The sequence below is a fragment of the Podarcis melisellensis genome (genome assembly GCF_964234715.1).
Source record: "Podarcis melisellensis genome assembly, chromosome: 3".
Taxonomy (NCBI): domain Eukaryota; kingdom Metazoa; phylum Chordata; class Lepidosauria; order Squamata; family Lacertidae; genus Podarcis; species Podarcis melisellensis.
In genome coordinates, this window is record NC_138530.1 from 56,777,891 (window position 1) to 56,797,587 (window position 19,697).

Sequence of the window (19,697 nt, forward strand, 5' to 3'; positions counted from 1 at the left end):
GGCGGGAACACCTGCCCCAGCCGCCCCGCTTCGGAACGCTGCTCCGAAGCGGGGCGGGGGGGCGGGAACACCTGCCCCAGCCGCCCCGCTTCGGAACGCTGCTCCGATGCCGGGCGGTGGGGCGGGAACCTCTCCCCCCGCCGCCTGGCATCGGAACGATGCCCCGATGCCGGGCGGTGGGGCGGGAACCTCTCCCCCCGCCGCCGGGCATCGGAACGATGCCCCGATGCCGGGCGGTGGGGCGGGAACCTCTCCCCCCGCCGCCCGGCATCGGAACGATGCCCCGATGCCGGGCGGTGGGGCGGGAACCTCTCCCCCCGCCGCCCGGCATCGGAACGATGCCCCGATGCCGGGCGGTGGGGCGGGAACCTCTCCCCCCGCCCCGGGCATCGGAACGATGCCCCGATGCCGGGCGGTGGGGCGGGAACCTCTCCCCCCGCCGCCCGGCATCGGAACGATGCCCCGATGCCGGGCGGTGGGGCGGGAACCTCTCCCCCCCGCCGCCGGGCATCGGAACGATGCCCCGATGCCGGGCGGTGGGGCGGGAACCTCTCCCCCCGCCGCCCGGCATCGGAACGATGCCCCGATGCCGGGCGGTGGGGCGGGAACCTCTCCCCCCGCCGCCGGGCATCGGAACGATGCCCCGATGCCGGGCGGTGGGGCGGGAACCTCTCCCCCCGCCGCCCGGCATCGGAACGATGCCCCGATGCCGGGCGGTGGGGCGGGAACCTCTCCCCCCGCCGCCCGGCATCGGAACGATGCCCCGATGCCGGGCGGTGGGGCGGGAACCTCTCCCCCCGCCGCCCGGCATCGGAACGATGCCCCGATGCCGGGCGGTGGGGCGGGAACCTCTCCCCCCGCCGCCCGGCATCGGAACGATGCCCCGATGCCGGGCGGTGGGGCGGGAACCTCTCCCCCCGCCGCCGGGCATCGGAACGATGCCCCGATGCCGGGCGGTGGGGCGGGAACCTCTCCCCCCGCCGCCCGGCATCGGAACGATGCCCCGATGCCGGGCGGTGGGGCGGGAACCTCTCCCCCCGCCGCCCGGCATCGGAACGATGCCCCGATGCCGGGCGGTGGGGCGGGAACCTCGCACCCTGCCGCCGGGCATCGGAACGAGGTCCTGGACCTCTTCTGAAGGCAGGCGGGGGCAAAAGTCTTTGCTCCCCCCGCCTGCCTTCCCGGGACAGCGGAGACTTCTCCGCTGCCCCGGGCGATCTTAAAATGCTGGCGGGCGGGAGCGAAGCGTTCGCTGCCGACCCCCAGCATTTTAAAATCTCCTTGGGGCAGCGGAGACTTCGCTCCCGCCCGCCAGCATTTTAAAATCGCCCCGGGATAGCAGGGGCATTTAAAATGCTGGCGGTCGGCAGCAAAGCCCTCCTGTCCCCGGAGCTTGCGGGGCGGGAGGTGGGAAGAAGGGCTTTTCTTCCCACCGCCAGCCTTCAGAACAGCCTTCTGAAGGCTGGCAGTGGGAAGAAAAGCCCTTGTCCCCCCCCCCCCCAGCCTTCAGAAGAGGTCGGGGGACAGACTGTCCCCAGACCTGGTCTGAAGGCGGTTTCCCTAGGAACGCATTAATTGATTTTCAATGCATTCCTATGGGAAACCGTGCATCGCAAGACGAAAAAACCGCAAGACGAAGAGACTTGCGGAACGAATTAATTTCGTCTTGCGAGGCACCACTGTACAGATAACAGGGTGAAAACTTTTTGACATAGATCCACAGTTTCAATTTTTATATTCAAACAGAGTAAGCTTGTTCTGCTGTTTGCCTACACTTTAACTAATGATAAGTAAAAGTGAGCCACCTGAGCCTCAGGTGACAGCAAAGGATCCAAAATAACCCCCAAGCTACATACCTGCTCCTTCAGAGTATGTAACCCCACCAAGAACAGGCAATCTCCCATCCATACAGCCTAAGGAGCCACTCACTAACAGTGCCCTAATTCTGTAACATAAACATTCAATGGGAATCAGTGCTAGGTGGTGCTGGGAAACACGAATGGCACAAGGAGAATTCACAGGAGAAAACCAATGGCAATATATAAAGGGTAACATGGTGCTGGTAAGAAAATAAATATTTTGCCTTGTCTCACACTTTGCTCTGGAGACCTTCGTTATTCACCAAGCAGCAGTAGCATTTCAGTATTATGAATATGTAGTGCTTTGTGTTCTAGCATGGCAGTTATCTCAAAAGTGGAGTACTTTTCAATATAAAATATTTGAAGGCATTCTTTTCACGTGAAGTCATAGGCTTGATAGCCACATGAACCTGCCCTCATGCTGAGATGAGGGTCCTCCCATCTCCAAAGGTAATGCAGGCAGCAGCTAGGATGTGGGCTTTTTCAGTTGTTGCATCCTCCGTTATCTTTCTGGCACCAAGCAAATATATTTTTTATTTCCCCAGGCCTTTTAGCTTTCATGTTATAAAGGCATTTATGTGCCATCTTTCAGCTGTAGAAAGAGCCCCCAAAGTAGCATTTGATCATTCAGCTGTATTCAGTGGTGTTGCTTGGCTGAATGTAAGGCTTCCAGCAGCAGAATGAGGAGCAAAGCAATTTCCCTTCTTCTCTCCAAATCTGCTCTGGAAAGTCCCCAGCCCTCCAGATTAATTTAGGAGGGATGTGCAGGGGAGGAGATGCTGCTTCCCTCCCTATTCTGCTGACAGACTCCTTATGGTCAGCTGAGCAACACTCAACACAATCCTAAAGGTAAAGTTACCCCTGACCATTAGGTCCAGTCACAGACGACTCTGGGGTTGTGGCGCTCATCTCGCTCTATTGGCCGAGGGAGACAGTGTTTGTCCACAGACAGCTTCTGGGTCATATGGCCAGTAAGACTAAGCCGCTTCTGGCAAACCAGAGCAGCACACGGAAATGCCGTTTACCTTCCCGCCGGAGCGGTACCTATTTATCTACTTGCACTTTGTGCTTTCGAACTGCTAGGTTGGCAGGAGCTGGGACCAAACAATGGGAGCTCACCCCGTCGCGGGGATTCGAACTGCCGACCTTCTGATTGGGAAGCCCTAGGCTCAGTGGTTTAGACCACAGCGCCACCCGCGTCCCTTCAACACAATCCTAAAGCTTTTTAAATCTGTGATTGGGTTTTTTATCTGCTGCTGAGAATTTATTTTACATTGCTGCTTTCTTCGCCTCTAAGCAGTTAAATACATCTGGTGTGTTTTTGTTAGGCATGTTCGGAGCAGTAATGCTGAAGGGTAGCTTAGCAACTCTGTGAAATAAACCACCCCCTTTAAAATATACGAAGCAAACCAGTTTTGCAAGTGTCAGGCCTTGCTCTCCTTGATAGACATGAATGATACAAGGCCTCCAGTTTCTCTCAACAGATAAGGATTTATTGTAAAGCTGTGATCGTACAAATCCATATGTAAAACAATTCTTAGTAAATCGGGATCTTGAAGACATTTTCTCTTGGCTAAGAGGCATTTATACTGTACTGCAACTTCAAGAAGTACAGTTTTACAAACTCAACTTTTAGTGGGAAGAGGCCTTTTAAAAAAAATGACTGAATAAAGTGCTTGTAATGTTAGATTGCCTTTCATGCACCAAAAAGCACCGCACCAATACTGAATTTGTTGTAAGAGCAGGATGAAAGCTATCTCTCGACCTCTCCCATAAGGCACGCTTAAGGACAGCAGGCCTAAATTAGCTTTCCTTTTCTCACAGGTGTGTACAATTCTGTCCATGCTGTTCCATGTTGCTGGGGTCTAATCACTAATTATTTTCATTGCTCTGTGGAGCTTAAGGCTGCAGTCTTAATTATGTTCCCGTATCATTACTGAAATCTCAGGATGTTTCAAGGCAGCAGGTTATTTAGATTAGTGTGGCAGGTTCATGCAACCAGTGTAGTCGGGGTGATTTTATGAGGAGATGGAAAATTACTTCATAGAAGTTAGAACTTGCTGAAGTCCTTATGGAAGGAAACTGCTATTTCCCCCCTTCTGTCAATAACTTATTAAGGTAGTTGAAGTGGAGATGTAGTCTTTGGGGCCTCTTAAAACATTTTAAAACATTGATAGTTCATAGTCTGTATAGGAAAGGGTACACAATATATTAAGAATCAAGTGTCAAATACCATGTCAACAAATTCATACAATTAAGGTGAATGTGTTTAAATACATTTTTCCTCTATATTATCTGTCTTCTCTGGAATATCTGGAAGTAAGCTGATCGCAACCACAGGGACGACACTGAGATCAACCTGAAGGACTCCCCTGAAAAAGAAGCAGGTAGTCATTAAAATCTAGACTTCAGAAATTCAAGGTTTTTCTTACCAGTTGTCATGCCCAGTTTAATAGTGTTGTTTCAGCATCAGAACTGAAAACTGTACAACAAAAACAAGTTTACTTCAACAGATATGTAAGCATGGTAAGCTAAGACTGTTAAAAAAAAGTTTGTCTTCTACATTTATATTTATAGTGCCTATTAGGAAGGGCAACTGTTCAAAACAGCTGCACCTGAAATACAGAAGAATGGTTTTAAAAGGGTCAATATATTATAATATTTTAGGAGAGCTACATTTGTGGAACTGGACTATGCTCACTAGAATTTTAGCAGGGAAAGAAAACAGTAGTCAGAAATAAGCTCCTTTTTTCTGAAGTTTGCTTCTACAGAATGAAACGTAGAAAGGCATTTACCTGGGTTCACATGAGGGGCAAAACACTTTTAAGACTTTGATGATTAAAGCTGCTCCAACAACTCCAACAACAATGACCAACATTAGATCAAAGAACACTGGAAAGGACTGGAGCCAGAACCTGCAGAGCTCTTTTCTCAGGTATTCCACCCACTGGCACATCACCTGCAAATGCAACAATACTGCCAGTTAAATACCCATCACTGATGCCCTGATCCACTAAACACAGAAGGTGGTATATCTGCTTCAAATCTCAGACCATAGATCCTCTTCGGAAGCCCAACTGCTACAATTTAAATGATCTTTTTAGCTCTCAACCACTATTTATTTACTGATAAATAAACAGTGGGCTGACAGTAAAAGGTGGGCATGAGTCACTCTTAATAAAGCATATTTCACATCCCATTGAGAAATCAAGACTAGCGGGGGTGGATCAGACTGGTGGCTCTAACCCTGCACTCTATCCAACAGTGGCCAGTTTAGAGGAGAAGTTTGCAAGCACAGCCTGGCGGCAGCAGCTTTTTACTCTTCTATGCCTTCAGCACATGATATATATGCTGAATCCACACAGATACTTAGATCTTAAGATAAGTGAGCAAAAAGAAGATCATGGAAGGAAAGTTTCTCTTCCCCTCTCCCACCCCCAGTTGCCTGAAACTTCTCAAATTCCTTCTGTGCTTGCCTCATAAATTTACACTTGTTTCAGCCAATTTTGTTTTGTTTCCCTCCTTTGTTCAAAAAGGATACTAACTCGCCTTTGACAGCTTCCTTGATGTTGCTATTTAACCACACTGCCGTTCTCTTGGACTCGTTTGCACCTGTACATTTTTATCTGACTCTGTTATAATTATTGGGTGATACGGGAACAGCTTTTGATCTAGCAGAGTGGTCTGTTTATATAAGAGAAGGAGAAGTCGTTTGTGCCAATTTACTTCTTCTCTCTATAACCCTGCCATGTCCCTCAAAAATCTGTTCCAGAGACTTGGGAGACCATTGGTGAGAGTATGGAAAATGGCTCTGGGAACTGCAGCAGTAAGCAGAAATTTTTCAACTTCCTTTGTAACTAACCTCTCATTTTTAGACACTTCCTCTTCTGAAACTGAATGCCACGCTACTGCACTTTCTGGGAAAGCTGATTATGAAATGCTGAATTTGAGACACAAGTATTTATTGTATCTAGAAATTTGTCTTTTTGTTATGACCTGATATTTACCCAGAGTGAGGATAATTTAAGTTGTCCATTATCACAATAGTTTCTCCTTTGGCTGCCTACCCGGCTTGTCTGTCTGAAAATCATCATCAGAATTTTGGTCAGGAGCATAATAACATGTTCATAATATATTATTTTGGAGGCCTGGTATTTCTGTGAATGGATTTCTTCTTTTATGATTTTAAATTTATTATATGTAATGTCCTCTTTGATGCAGACTAACACCACTCCAAGAGGGACGCGGGTGGCGCTGTGGGTTAAACCACAGAGCCTAGGACTTGCCGATCAGAAGGTTGGCGGTTCAAATCCCCGCGACGGGGTGAGCTCCCGTTGCTCAGTCCCTGCTCCTGCCAACCTAGCAGTTCGAAAGCACACTAGTTCAAGTAGATAAATAGGTACCACTCCGGTGGGAAGGCAAACGGCGTTTCCGTGCCCTGCTCTGGTTTGCCAGAAGCGGCTTAGTCATGCTGACCACATGACCCGGAAGCTGTACGCCGGCTCCCTCGGCCAATACAGCGAGATGAGCGCCACAACCCCAGAGTCGGTCACGACTGGACCTAATGGTCAAGGGTCCCTTTACCTTTCCCTAACACCACTCCAAGTGGGGCCTGTGGATTTTTATACCCAGGAGTAGGAAATAGATTATCACCATTAGGTTTCTCATATTTTAACTATGTTTTAAATATATGCTTTTCTTTAATTCCTGGAACTTTTAATTTGCTTATCTTGGATCTGAAACTTCTAGAATTAGTATACAAATACCAATACATTTTAGCTCAAGGTATATATGTCTTTTTTTGCACACAATTTTGACTATAATACATTTGGTTATTAGTTTGGTTTCATGTTTTCTTTTTCATGTTTAAATTAACATTTCTATTTTGTGTTCAGTTACAGCCAAGAAACATTCAGCTCCTTGATGAACATGACATATGTTCAATCATCTTGTAGAGCAGGAGGAAGACCATGCCCACAGGCCATGCTCCCAACCAGTAAGAGTTCAGCTGAATGTGTAAAAAAGGCACCTCTGCTCTCATATCCCTGGAGGAAAGGAGCTGAGAACACACAAGCTTGGCCTCGGGCACTGTGAATTCTCATCTCTGAAAGGTGCATATATACCCAGCTCTTGGCCTTCCCTACCATTGGGGTTTTGGGTTGAAGTCCCTTCTGCAATCAGAATAACTCTATGATATTATTTGGAAAGGGTAGGGAGCAGTTTCCTCTGTCCCAGCAGTACTCTGCCCTGCTGTTTTGTTGTCCCCCACATAATTTAGGCTCCTGGAATGTCTCACGAGAATGCCCCACCCTACAATAGTGGTGTAACAGTAACAGAAAAGACCTTATAAGAGGATGGAGGCTCTGTTCTGAGAGGAGTCTCTGGCAACTTGCCAGGCATTGTCTCTTCATCCACTGTAGTTTCTACTTGTCTTAGAAGGTAGTGACTGGTTGTTTGTAGTGGGCTTTCAATATCTATTTTTTAAAAAGAAAAGAAAGAGGTTAGCTTAACAAGTAGATGCCTCCCCACCTCCATAGATAATTCCAGGGGAAAGCAAGCAAGCAAAATAACAAAGTAATGCTACATTTTGAGTATATCCAAATATACTTGTGCATTTTGTTTCACAATACAACATACTAAAAAGAATGACAAACAAATTTGACCTGCCTTTAAAATTGAGGAGTCAATTTCTGGCCATTTCCCATAAGACTTGAAAGACTTCTTAGCTGGCATTTTGGCTGATTCACTAGTTTGGGGATTGTTTTATCATTATTTGCTGCTTTCATTTACCAAGTTGTTCTTAAATGATGCACACCACTTAGAACATCGGAAAAGCAGCCTATAGACATTTTAAAATCAATCAACTTAAAATAGATTGGATGTTCTCCCTTTCGGTGTATGGATACTGAAAAGTAATACAGGAAAACTTAAATGAAAAGGCAAAAAATTATGGCAACACTTTCTGTAATGAAGAAGTCAAACCGGTTTGTCAGAGATCAGCATCACTGCATACCTTTTCCTGCAATGTTTGGAAGTGTGAACAAGATATCATTGTCTCTGGGGATGGAATACAGCATGCTCTCCTTCAAAGGAACAGTGTAATTTGAGTGCCTAAGGACTCTTAAGTCCTTTACCAAGATGTCTATTTCAGTCACTTCATCTTGCTGAACCTGCAAAAGAGAAGTATAACTATTTATGAGCAATCCTCTTGAAACCAGAGCGGTAGGTGCTTTTTTGAAATGGTGAAAACAAAAAGGCAGATGTATAAAAGATAAACAGAATGCCAAGATGAAAAGTCTGTTTGATTTAGGAACATAGGAAGCTGCCTTATACTGAGCCAGACCAATGGTCCATCTAGCGCAATATTGTCAACACTGACCAGTAGCCACTCTTCAGGCAGGAGCCATTCCCAGCCCAAACTGGAGATGCTGGGGACTGAACCTCATACCTTTCCAGGCCATGCAGATGCTCTACCAGTGAACCATGGTTCTTCCTCGTTAAATAAAGATTCCACTCACTGTAGCCCTTTTTGGAGTCTCACTAAAGAGATATTAAGGTGAAGGGCAGAATGTGATATCAACTCTCTTCTAAAGAGCAATCCTGTTGAATTGTCTCTTGAAATTTGAAGGTTCATTATTGTTCCACAAGATGTGTATTTCTTTAAGGGCCAGAGCAAATTACGTGACCTAGTTTTACAGCTGTGAAGCAGTATAGCAGGTGCTGTTAAGTTCTGTTAATTAAGCTGTGTCAACAATTGGGTATAGTATATAAAGAGCAGCACCTAGCTCTTGCGGTACCCTGGTGGTTGGGTTACATTTGATATATTTAATGTAAAAAGTTTTTGTTTTTGTTATTAAAACCTAGCTAAAGTTATTTTGTGTTCCTTGTAATGTGTGGTCTCCCCAACAAGCTTTCTGCAGTGCAACTAATCTGCAAATAGCCAACAAACCCATGATCCTAATCTTTCATTAAAACATTACCAGGAAATGGGGCCTACCCACTACAACATAAACATGCTGAACATCATCTCTCTAGAATGAGGGCCAATGTGGGGAAGTATGAAAAAGCAGCAGTGTCATGTGGTATGGGAATGCTGTTTTGTTTTAAAGTAATTGAAGAAGAGAATCGCGAATAATTCTGTGCCAAATATTAATTCCTGTATGAGCTGTCAGTTTCATCTGATGATCTCAATGCTAGTATTTCGTGCATCTGGCTAATAGAACTATCCACAGAACAGCATCTGTTAGCTGTGGCCTAACTGATGAAGAAAGGAGCTGCCTCTGTTTGACTGGATGGGAGGGAATGAATGAATGGCTTGCTCCTTCCCCCTCCCTTCCAAATGATGCTCCCATACGTGGACATGACTGACCATGAACACACCAATTCCTGGAAAGTTCTGCCTCCTGAGTTCCAAAATCATGGGATGGAAGGAATCTGCCCCTTCATTCTAATCCAAACACAGGACCCTCTACCACCATGACTGCACTCAGATAAGGAAGGAATATCCCAGAGACTTAAATAATGGCACCCTTTTATTTTCAGTTCTGTGAAACTGGAAAAATATATAGTATAAGTTGCCTTATACCGAGTCAGATTATTTGTCCATCCAGCTCAGTATTGTTTACAGCTATCATAGTGCCTGTCAGATCATAGCTGTCAACTTTTCCCTTTTCTTGCGAGGAATCCTATTCAGAATAAGGGAATTTCCTTTTAAAAAAGGGAAACATTGACAGCTATGCGTCAGATGTTGTTGGGCTCCAGCATGGCCAATGGTCAGGAAAGTTGGAAGTTATAGTCCATGGCATATGGAGAGTAGCATGTTAACTGCTCGGTCAATACTGACTGGAAGTAGCTCTTCAGAGCTGCTGACACCAGTGCTTCTCCGACCTACCTGGACTGCACCCATCTCCCTAAAATGTTTCTGCCTCTGTGTGGATTTGAACCAGTAACGTCCTGAGCTTTTCTATGGTTATATTAACATACAGCCCCACAAAGTTCCCTTTTCTGATCACTCATAACAATGAAGTTGCCCTTTCAGTTGCCACCAAGTGTCGGGCTGATTTTCACAGGGGCTTTTTACCAAGGCCTCAAGGTGTTTCCCACCCCCAAGTTGTCACTATAAAGGTGTAGGATTTTTGTTGTAATATGCCACATTCTGAACTCAATGCAGAATAGAATTTGTCATTCTGCTGTGAAGTCTTTATGCCATTTGTTGCTTGCAACAGTGTGGTACAATTTACAAAAGTCAATGGGGATAAAAATGAGACAGGCCTCTTGTGAATCACGTCGCCTGGAATAGTATGGTAATGAGAAATCTTTAATAAATGATGTGTAAACTCTACCAAGTGTGATTAATAGGAAGTAAATGACTCTGAATCAGTAGAACTTGTTTCCAAAGTGTCTGTTGCTGTCATTTAAGCTTCAGTAATTGTACTTAATATCCTGACTGGTTCTCCCTTAAAAAGGAAGAGAAAGAACAGGCATATGTATTTTGAAGTATTTTTACCCTACTCTTCAGCTGAAAAAAATGTATTTAAACAAACTAATGGCTGCATTTATCACACTCAGAAATAAGCAGCAGACTGAGTGTAGTGCATAAAACAATGGGAGTGCTAAAAATAACACAACACAGACTTACTGGGCAACAATTCCCCATTATGCATAGAATGCAACTGGATGGGGAAAGTTCTCTAATGCTGGAATTCAGAAAACAAAACTTTCTAAACAAATCACCAATCTATTAACTCTTTAGGAGGAGATGGGATGCCATGAGTGCTCACTGAATAAGTCTTGGCACCAAAATTAGAGCACCGTCATATATTAATTACAGAACTGGTTTGTTTATTTTCCTGCCCTTTTGTCACTAGTAATTCAGATCATACTACCTGATGCCAACACTTACATGATGAGTTGTGAAGAGGGGGTGGAATCCAATCTGACTGTAAAGTGCTAAACCCTAACAATTTAGAGACATGTCAATGAAGAGGAATGTAGCAGGATGCCGTTTGTTGGTGTAAGTTTTATCGTTCAGCCCTCTGCCAGGCTTTCAGGTGCCCAAGCTGGAATGCTGACATAATCAAGAATTACATATCCACACTGACACTTCTGTTGAAACTTAGACTTGAGCATTGAACAGTAGAGTTGAAGCAAACAATACCTAGTAGTTCACTTCACACTTAGTTCATTTCACATTTCTGAGCATATTGTATAAAACAATTAGAGCACTAAACACAATACAACACAGAACTACTGTAAACAGTACTGTACTGTACACAGTGGTACACAATACTCAACTGGGTGTGGCAAGTTATCTCATGCTGAAAATTTAAAAACACCATACATTTTAAGTAAATCACCAGGATACCAGAACTATTTGAGAGGAAGAGTTTTGTCACTTTTATAGAACTCAGAACCCTTTTTCTTTGAAAGCACTGTTACTAAATGTGTGTGGCAACAAGAAGAAAGAGAGTGTCTCTTTTGACAGTTTCTTGATTATAATCATTAATTTCTGCAGTACAGGAGTGGATTTTACAATAAGATCAGACTACAGTTGAAAAGAGCTGTATACTAGAAATTCTGTTAACAGGTATTAGGTCAATATCATTATGTGACAGCAGCAGGGCTGGCTTTCCAATGGGTCCCAGCCTAGATGAGCCCTGTCTTCTCCCTGTCCCTGGAAAGCCCTGTTTGGTGATGATATACAGTATATATTGTTGTGGTGTTATGGTTTCTTTTTAAATCCTATTTGTTTTGTGGTTTTTAGTTCTTTTACTTATGTATATTTTAAAAGATATTTATTGTTGCTTATGTTACTCAAAATGTGGGGTGACTGTTGCTGCTGCTGTTTAGTTTTAAATGTGGAATTTGTATTGCATTTTTTTAGATTGATTCCTTTAGTAAACAGCTTCAATGTTTTTGTTTAAATACGGAGCAGAATATACTTAAAGTAAATAAATAATGTACTTGGGGTCCACTGCCCAAAGAGGACATATAATAGCATAAACATCGGACACTGTATCATATCATACAACTAAACTACCCATTCACGGTGGAACAAAGTGCTCCAATGAATTTAAAAACTGGCCAACAAATACAATAATTTAAAGTGGTATGACTTACCCGCTTTTCATCAATTTCTGTCACTTCCTCTTGAACAACAATCAATCGCAAGTTGGATCTGGATGCCATCGGCCATTCGTGGACCATAATGCGAACGCTGACAATTCCTAATCGCTCCTCTTCCTGTAGTGTTTCAGAGTTACTACTCTCCACTATCAATGAAGAACTGTGTGTCATATAGTGGTTATATAGAGAGATATGATCTCTATAAACAAGGTACACATAAATGGGTGATCGGTGCATTTCAGATTAGATTTGGCTCCTCACTGCACTGGAACAGAACTGCTTGTTGCTGGATTCAAGGCAGCTTTCAAAAGAAGTGGTCATGGGCCAAGAGAGTACAAAGGTTTTCCTGAATGCAAACAAGAATACTTTTTATCACCTGCGTATTTGTTTTCCTAAAGATCAAGTGGAAACACAAGCAGCCTCCTTCATTCCATAGGGTTCCCAAGAACTGAGTTCAGCACTGCATTCCCACTAAAGCTTGGACTTGTGAAAATTGGTAGCAGAGAAAGGGGAGCAGGTATAGTGTTCAGATAAGTGCACACAGCAAGTGTCTAGGTAAAGGTAAAGTACCCCTGGACGGTTAAGTCCAGTCCAAGGCGACTATGGGGTTGCAGAGCTCATCTCGCTTTCAGGCCAAGGGAGCTGGCATTTGTCCATGGACAGCTTTCCTGGTCATGTGGCCAGCAGGACTAAACCGCTTCTGGTGCAACAGGACACTGTGATGGAAACCAGAGCGCACGGAAACGCCATTTACCTTCCCGCCACAGTGATAACTATTTATCTGCTTGCACTGGTGTGCTTTCGAACTGCTAGGTTGGCAGGAGCTGGGGCAGAGCAACAGGAGCTCACCCCATCATGGGGATTCAAACTACTGACCTTCTGATCGGCAAGCCCGAGAGTCTCAGTGGTTTAGACCACAGCGCCACCCGCGTGTACCATGTCTACCAAGACCAATCTCCCCACAACTTTTTGGCACAAAAATGAAGGAAAGCAAACGATAGGACACTTGCTTCCATTCAATCATCCAAACTCCCTGCCCCAGGGGCAAGTACTATATCCTTGCTCCTATGGACATTTCTGTTAGGGAAGGAGCGGCTGTCTTGCTGGCTTTGCACATGCATGCGTCCAACCCTGTTGGTAATATGTAGGCAGCTTCTATCCACAATACACAAGTCAAATCAGTCTTGGGGTATTTAGTGTCAGTTGAGACCCCCTCCTACCCTGACCTCCCTCCATCCCTCCAGTAAGGCAAAGTGGATGTCTGAATGCATTGTGGGAAGTAATAACATGCACTCTTATTATACAACCCCAGAACCATTTTATATTCTTATCTTGGAAATTTAACAGAAACTCAAACGTAAGGCTTACAGAACCAACAGCAGTTAGATTTTATATTAAATCAATACAAATTTGTATTGTGACGGTTTGAGAGTTGACTGCATCTGAGTAAAGAACAATGAGAGCTCATTTCTAAATATGGTTATTGAGACATACGCCCTGCTCAGTTCAAGAGAACTTACTTCCTTTAGAAGATCTATACTAATTTTTTAAAGCATAGGAGCACTTTTGCTACATCTAAACCATGATGAGCCACTGCCTGGTCTCCTTAAAGTAAACCATGTTTAGTTATTAATGCATAATGTTTTAGGCTTTCAAAAGCCAATGCTTAAAACACATTAGCATGCCCTTAGTGCAAGAGCTGATCATAAAGGGTAGATGATCTCAGAACTTCACCTTGAGACCACCCATAACCAGTGCATCAAGAGACTACTCTGTGCATAAAATGTTCTTCCATGGAAAGTAATTGCTTTAGCTTCATTCATTATGTAAAATGTTGCCTGTATACCCAAATCAGGATGTTTCTGTCCAGGACAAAGCAGATTGGGAGGGGGTGGGGAAACAGTATTTCCATTTTCAATAACTACATTATAAAAATTACTAGGAAATCTTTTCAATCAAATCTCTAGTTCTAGCAGAGATTGAACTTAAACTAAGAAAGTCTACAGGAGAAGTGTTTTGCAAAGATTATCGGAAAGACTCTCCCAACATTCTATTATTATTCTTTCTTTTACACAACTGTATCTGGATATATGCCAGTTTAAGAAAGGAGACAGACAGGACTTATCAGGGTGGAGTCACATCCTTGCATTTATACTGCCTAGTCTACGGCACAAATTCTTTGCCTTTAGCAAATAAATTAACTGAACAGGAACTTCGCTAACTGTTCCAGAAAGGGAAGGTTTGAACTCATTATTTTTTATGGGCAGAATATATGAGCACTGTGGATGAGAAATAGAGAGGGCACTCCATTTCATATTTTTTCTATTTTAAATATACCTTAACAGTGGAGATTTATTTTTAACAGTACAGATGCGTATATAGTATAGTGTTACTTATTTATTATACCATTATTCATGAGTGGTGAACTGCATGGGGGCACACAGCACAGGTAAGGAATTAAACAATACTTACATATTAAAGTCTGACATTTAATCCGAGCAACTCCACTCTTCAGCGGAAAGTCATTTACATACACCTGACCATTTACATAGGTAATATTAAGGATGACCTAAAGAAAATAACAGAATCAAACATGTTAAATGTCCACATTTTGTAATACAAGGTCAAGCACAATTGTTAAGATTATTTGATCTAAATAATCATTTTAGCAATTACCAAAATTCAGACATTAAGAAGTTAAGGCTGCAATCATGGAACTGACATTCAACTGGTTATGGGATGCAGCTGGCACCAGAGGTCCCCCAGTACATGTCTGGAAAGCTCTGCAGGTGTAGATGTTTTGCTGGTGGTAGTGGTCAAAATGGAGTGAGCGAGGCTGAGGATCCACAGGATTCTGCATCCTCTCACCTCTGTATTCCCTGGAGACACCCCAAAATGCTTTGCAAAGCTACACCAACCATTCAGTAGGCACAAGCAATTCCCACTGATCACAATAATCTTTTAGGGGAGCAAAACAAGAAGTCACATGGTGCCATCACTTGCTACCATCAACGGTTCCTTCTACTCTGTATCTATCACAGATTAGTTAGACCCTAAATACATGCTTGATTTCCACTGACTGATCACAATCACAAGATAAAAGGCTAAGCTAAAGCAAGTACAGGAAGTCTGACATACCTGCCCATCCCTGTTGTTTTCCAGCATTGTAACTTTAATCTTGATGCTTTCCTGCAAGTGTGAGAGAAGGAGGAAGAGGTTTCAAAGAAAGAAACATGTTACAGATTCCTCAATATGACATCAACTAGGTAGCTGGTTCTATTTCCAGTTCCAAAACCCTTTCCAATACCAGTTTTAATCTATCCGTGTTTCCTATATATTCAAAAAGTAGAATATAATTTTATAAAAACTAGATAACAGACCTTTAGATTATGAAGAACTGAATACAACCAAGTTTTCAAAAGCTGTGAGATCTAGCAGTCAGTTGATCATGGTGTGGTTGGTAAAAAAAACGTATAATCTGATGAAAAGGCACCAAGTCACTTCCACTTTCTGCAGTTTATCCTGATCTGTGCCCCAGATATTGAGTAATAATAAACATTGCATTCTACAATGCACAACAGGTTCTCATCTGAGTTGCTGGAATAGGTTTTTTTTTTAAAGGGACCCCTGACCATTAGGTCCAGTCATGACCGACTCTGGGGTTGCGGCGCTCATCTCGCTTTAGTGGCCGAGGGAGCCGGCGTACAGCTTCCGGGTCATGTGGCCAGCATGACTAAGCCGCTTCTGGCGAACCAGAGCAGCGCACTGAAACGCCGTTTACCTTCCCGCCGGAGCGGTGCCTGTTTATCTACTTGCACTTTGATGTGCTTTCGAACTGCTAGGTGGGCAGGAGCAGGGACTGAGCAACCGGAGCTCACCCCGTCGCGGGGATTTGAACCACCAACCTTCTGATTGGCAAGTCCTAGGCTCTGTGGTTTAACCCACAGCGCCGGAATAGGTATTACACCAGTTGTATTCCACATCCAGGTTTTCCTATATTAAAACAACTGTCAAAATGATGGTATATTAACTATATCCTTATTTGTTGTATGTTCACATTATCCTTTAGCTCATGTGTGAGGAACTTTTGGCTCTCCAGATGTTGCAGTGCTACATCTCCCACCATCCCTAGCCATTGGCCATGATTGCTGGGGCTAACAAGCCAAAGGTTCCCCACACCTGCTTTATATTTTAATTAAAAAAATTAAGGCAACCAACTGCTTATAAGCTATATATATGAGAACATAGTGCGTGAGAGTGCCATGAATAGAGAGCACGTGCCACACTGTGACAAATGTCTAACTTATCAAAAGTTTAACCAATACTTTACTTCTGCTCTCTGCCTTACAATTCAATTAGCACCAGAGATGGAATCCAAATTACTGCTGGCATTTATATTTTCAGGAAAACAAAATAAAAAGCCCTTAGGGTGGTTTGCAGCTAGCAAACCTAAGTTTGCATAACCTCTCTGGAACTCCTTCATTTATTTATTGTTTATTTGTTTATTTGCATTTATGTCCTATCTTTCCTCCAAGACGCTTAGGAGAATGTGCATGATTTCCTAACCACCAAGAAGAGCTGGGCAGAGTCCATACCATGATATGGTTTCTTAATTTTTGACCTGGCAATTTATCACAAATCATGGGGGGGGGGGTGTGCGTGCCCTATGCAAAAATCACAATGTGGGGAAAACCATGAAGCCAGCCAATGCCTCTACATAGCTTCACCCTTATTTCAGACATTGTGATATATTGGTATATCGTGATGTTGAAAACCAGGTATCACCCAGCCCTACCACCAAGCTCATTTATCCTTACAATAATTCACTGAGGTACAGCAGTTTCAATGAACATCTTAGGTCTGAATTTTACCAAATGTATACTAGCCTGCATATGTGCTTCAGCTGATGGTATGCTGGCTTTGTATGTATAACCTGGTTTATATTTCCTTTAACTGTCACCCCGCCCAGCACTCTTTTCCCCTCCCCTCCTTTTATGCTGGCACATAATGTGAATGTTGTGATAAAACTTTAAATAATAAAAAGTACAAATCAATAAAAAACAGTACTTTTCACACATTATATTATTTTCACACACACTACACATCTCTTGGGTGTCCCAGCATTTTTTGCCCTGCCAAATACACACACTGCATGGCTGGGTCGAGTATTTCTTGGGTGCACTTAATGACCCTTCAGTTCAAAACTCTCTATTCCGCAAAATTATGACAAAAAGGCCAGAGTTCACAATGTTCCCTTTGTGATGAATGCAAAGAATGAGTAATTTCGACAGAACAAAGTGGGGGGGAGTCAACTGTGGAGCATATTCTACGTAGTTTAGAAAAATTTCAAGAAATTGTGCAATAGTGGTCATGTAGGAGGATTGCACCATAAGCAAATGACTGAACAGACATTTTATTATTTTGCCTTTCAATATCTTTCTTTCTTAGTCCTTTCCTCTAACAATTTTTCAAGAAGATATATTTCTAAAATAATTGTATTCTGAAGGTAAACTTCTACCAGCAGGTTCTAGTGGTGCAATAAGCCTTTCTGGAGGCTTTAAAATATAAGATGTAAAGATTACATGTTAAGGGTGAAAATGAGAATTCTTTGGGGAAGAGGGAGGTAGGGAAGTAGTAGAACAACTGAAGGAAGATCATTCCAGATTCATGGAATGAACACTAGCAGTGTTTTGCCTGAAGGACAGAACTTCTGACCACTTTCCTCTTAGATATTCTCCTGTTGATTTTATAGTTCCTAGGAATCACTGAGATAGCTATAGAGGAAAACAAATCACAAAAGAACCTCAAAAATACTTCTTTTTGGCAGTCCAGACCCTTAGCAAGTCATGAACACCTGTACTGATCAAAATCTTTTTACCCTTATGTTTATGCAAGCACATCTACTTCTTAGGGGTTATTAAGAAATAAGTGCATTCTTTATATCAAAGTTTTATGATGTGTCAACTATTCCTTTGCTCTTTGTGCATTACGTACACAAAGACACAGAGGGCGATTCTCGCATTTCCCACTGTTTCTTGCAAGTAGCCATCACCCTAGTAGTGAAGAGAATTACCACCAGAAGAGTAAATATGCACCACTCTTTTAAAGACTCTTGCACCTTCCTTTTCTAAAATAAAAAATGCTTTCAAGAAGCAAAGTTATTGACTTTTCTAGTACAGCATATTCATGTGAAACTTCATAAACGATATAAAAAACATAGAGTGAGTGTGTGTCTTATAAACACCCACTTGAGGTATTTACTTTGCTAGTTCTTCATTAAGTGGATCTTTCCATATCTTTCCATCACACTGAAAACCAGGGATAAAGTTAATCCAAATCTAATCGTTGCTTGTTCAGATGTTTGTGATGGAGATTTTGAGTTAGCTCTCTTAGCAATTAGCTAGCTATCAGAAGTTGAATGAAGTAGCATCTTAAGTGCTTGAAAAGGACACTGTACCAAAACCACTCCTGTGCTTCAAGCTAACACAGCTATAACATGTGATTAACTTAAAGAAACTACTAGTAACACCCACAAATGACAGGATTTGTAACACCTACAAATCACTTAAACATTCCTCTTTATTTTCCACTCAAAAGCAATTTGTTTTTGTTGGATAGCTTATCATTAAAGGCTTCCGCACAGAAACAGTTGAAAATATCATGCTCTTCTCTCAATGCAGACCAGATGCATTAAAGAAAGCACTCAATCCCAAAGTTCAAATCAGACAAATAAAATCTAATCTTGGTGTTACCTAGCCCAATGGACATCCTGTATTCTCACCGCATATCCATTCGGTCCATAGCATATGCCTGTATGCATATATAGCAAGCACGCAGCTGACGTACTTCATACCAACATTCAAGCCACACAAGGCCTGATACCACATCTTATGCAATTCTGCATACATATTAATATACAAATCGCTCCTTCACGGGGCTGGGCGTGGGGGAGGAAGAAACCCCCCCACACACACACCTTCAAAGTGTACAAGCCTGAGCATTTCACACAGGTAGGCACTAGGGCACCATCTCGAGATGTCCACACGAAGCTCCTGCACGTCACACTCAGTCTTGCACACTCCCACGGCTCCTTAGACAAGACACAAACAATGCAACGCCGCCGCGCCTATCTACAGCAGCATGTCGAGTCCTTACTCCGAATTAAGGGGCTGCTGAGCACGGAAGATTAGGGGCCAACCCACTGCATTTCTTGTTTCTTGATTTTATCGGACTCCTCCGAGGTGTCCACTTTGCTCGCCCCTCTTCCCCACTCCCTCCGCGTACTCTCCGTCCTGGTGCCGTCAGAATAAAGATGAGGCTGCCCGGAGACCCTTCCTCTCCCTTACCTGGCTATCGAGCTGGGAGAAAGCGGCTGTCGGCTCCGGGGCGGCCAGGCAGGAGGGCAGCAGCAGAAGGAGCCCCGGGAGCAGCCGCAGGAACTCGCGTGGCCCCAGCGCCGCCTCCATCTTGGGAGCCGGGAATTAAAACAAAGTGAAACATCAACAAAGCCAGAGGAGGCGGCAGGCGGAGCAGAGGCGGGGAGGAGTCCGGCAGGGGAGGGGAGGGGAGAGGAGAGGAGAGGAGGAGACAGTAGCAGCAGCAACAACAAAACAACCGGGAAAGATGCAGGATTAGGAGAGGTGCTGCTGAAGGCAGGAGAAAGGCCGTGTCAAAAAGGTTTCCCTTGGGAAAGGCTTAGGAGTTGGAGCCAAA

The 19,697-nt window shown here is 43.7% G+C and overlaps 1 protein-coding gene across 1 annotated transcript; it reads right to left on the reverse strand.

The window, feature by feature from the left end:
* Window positions 1-3,330: 3,330 nt before the first annotated feature.
* Window positions 3,331-19,489, reverse strand: GINM1 (glycosylated integral membrane protein 1). Its single transcript, XM_081905226.1, has 8 exons — window positions 19,331-19,489; window positions 15,123-15,173; window positions 14,457-14,553; window positions 11,979-12,130; window positions 7,873-8,029; window positions 7,203-7,333; window positions 4,655-4,818; window positions 3,331-4,231 (listed from the first exon to the last, which is right to left on the reverse strand). Exons 1-8 carry the CDS (start codon window positions 19,448-19,450, stop codon window positions 4,129-4,131), a joined length of 975 nt encoding a protein of 324 aa, XP_081761352.1. The 5' UTR covers window positions 19,451-19,489; the 3' UTR covers window positions 3,331-4,128.
* Between the last annotated feature and the right edge of the window lie 208 nt (window positions 19,490-19,697).

Excerpts from the sequence above, each read along its gene's own strand:
- GINM1 (XM_081905226.1), bottom strand. The coding sequence starts at position 19,450 with ATGGAGGCGGCGCTGGGGCCACGCGAGTTCCTGCGGCTGCTCCCGGGG. Across the intron at positions 12,131-14,456 it reads TAAATGTCAGACTTTAATAT|TGGAGAGTAGTAACTCTGAA; the intron begins GTAAGTATTGTT and ends CTTCATTGATAG. Across the intron at positions 7,334-7,872 it reads TCCAAACATTGCAGGAAAAG|ATATTGAAAGCCCACTACAA; the intron begins GTATGCAGTGAT and ends TTTAAAAAATAG.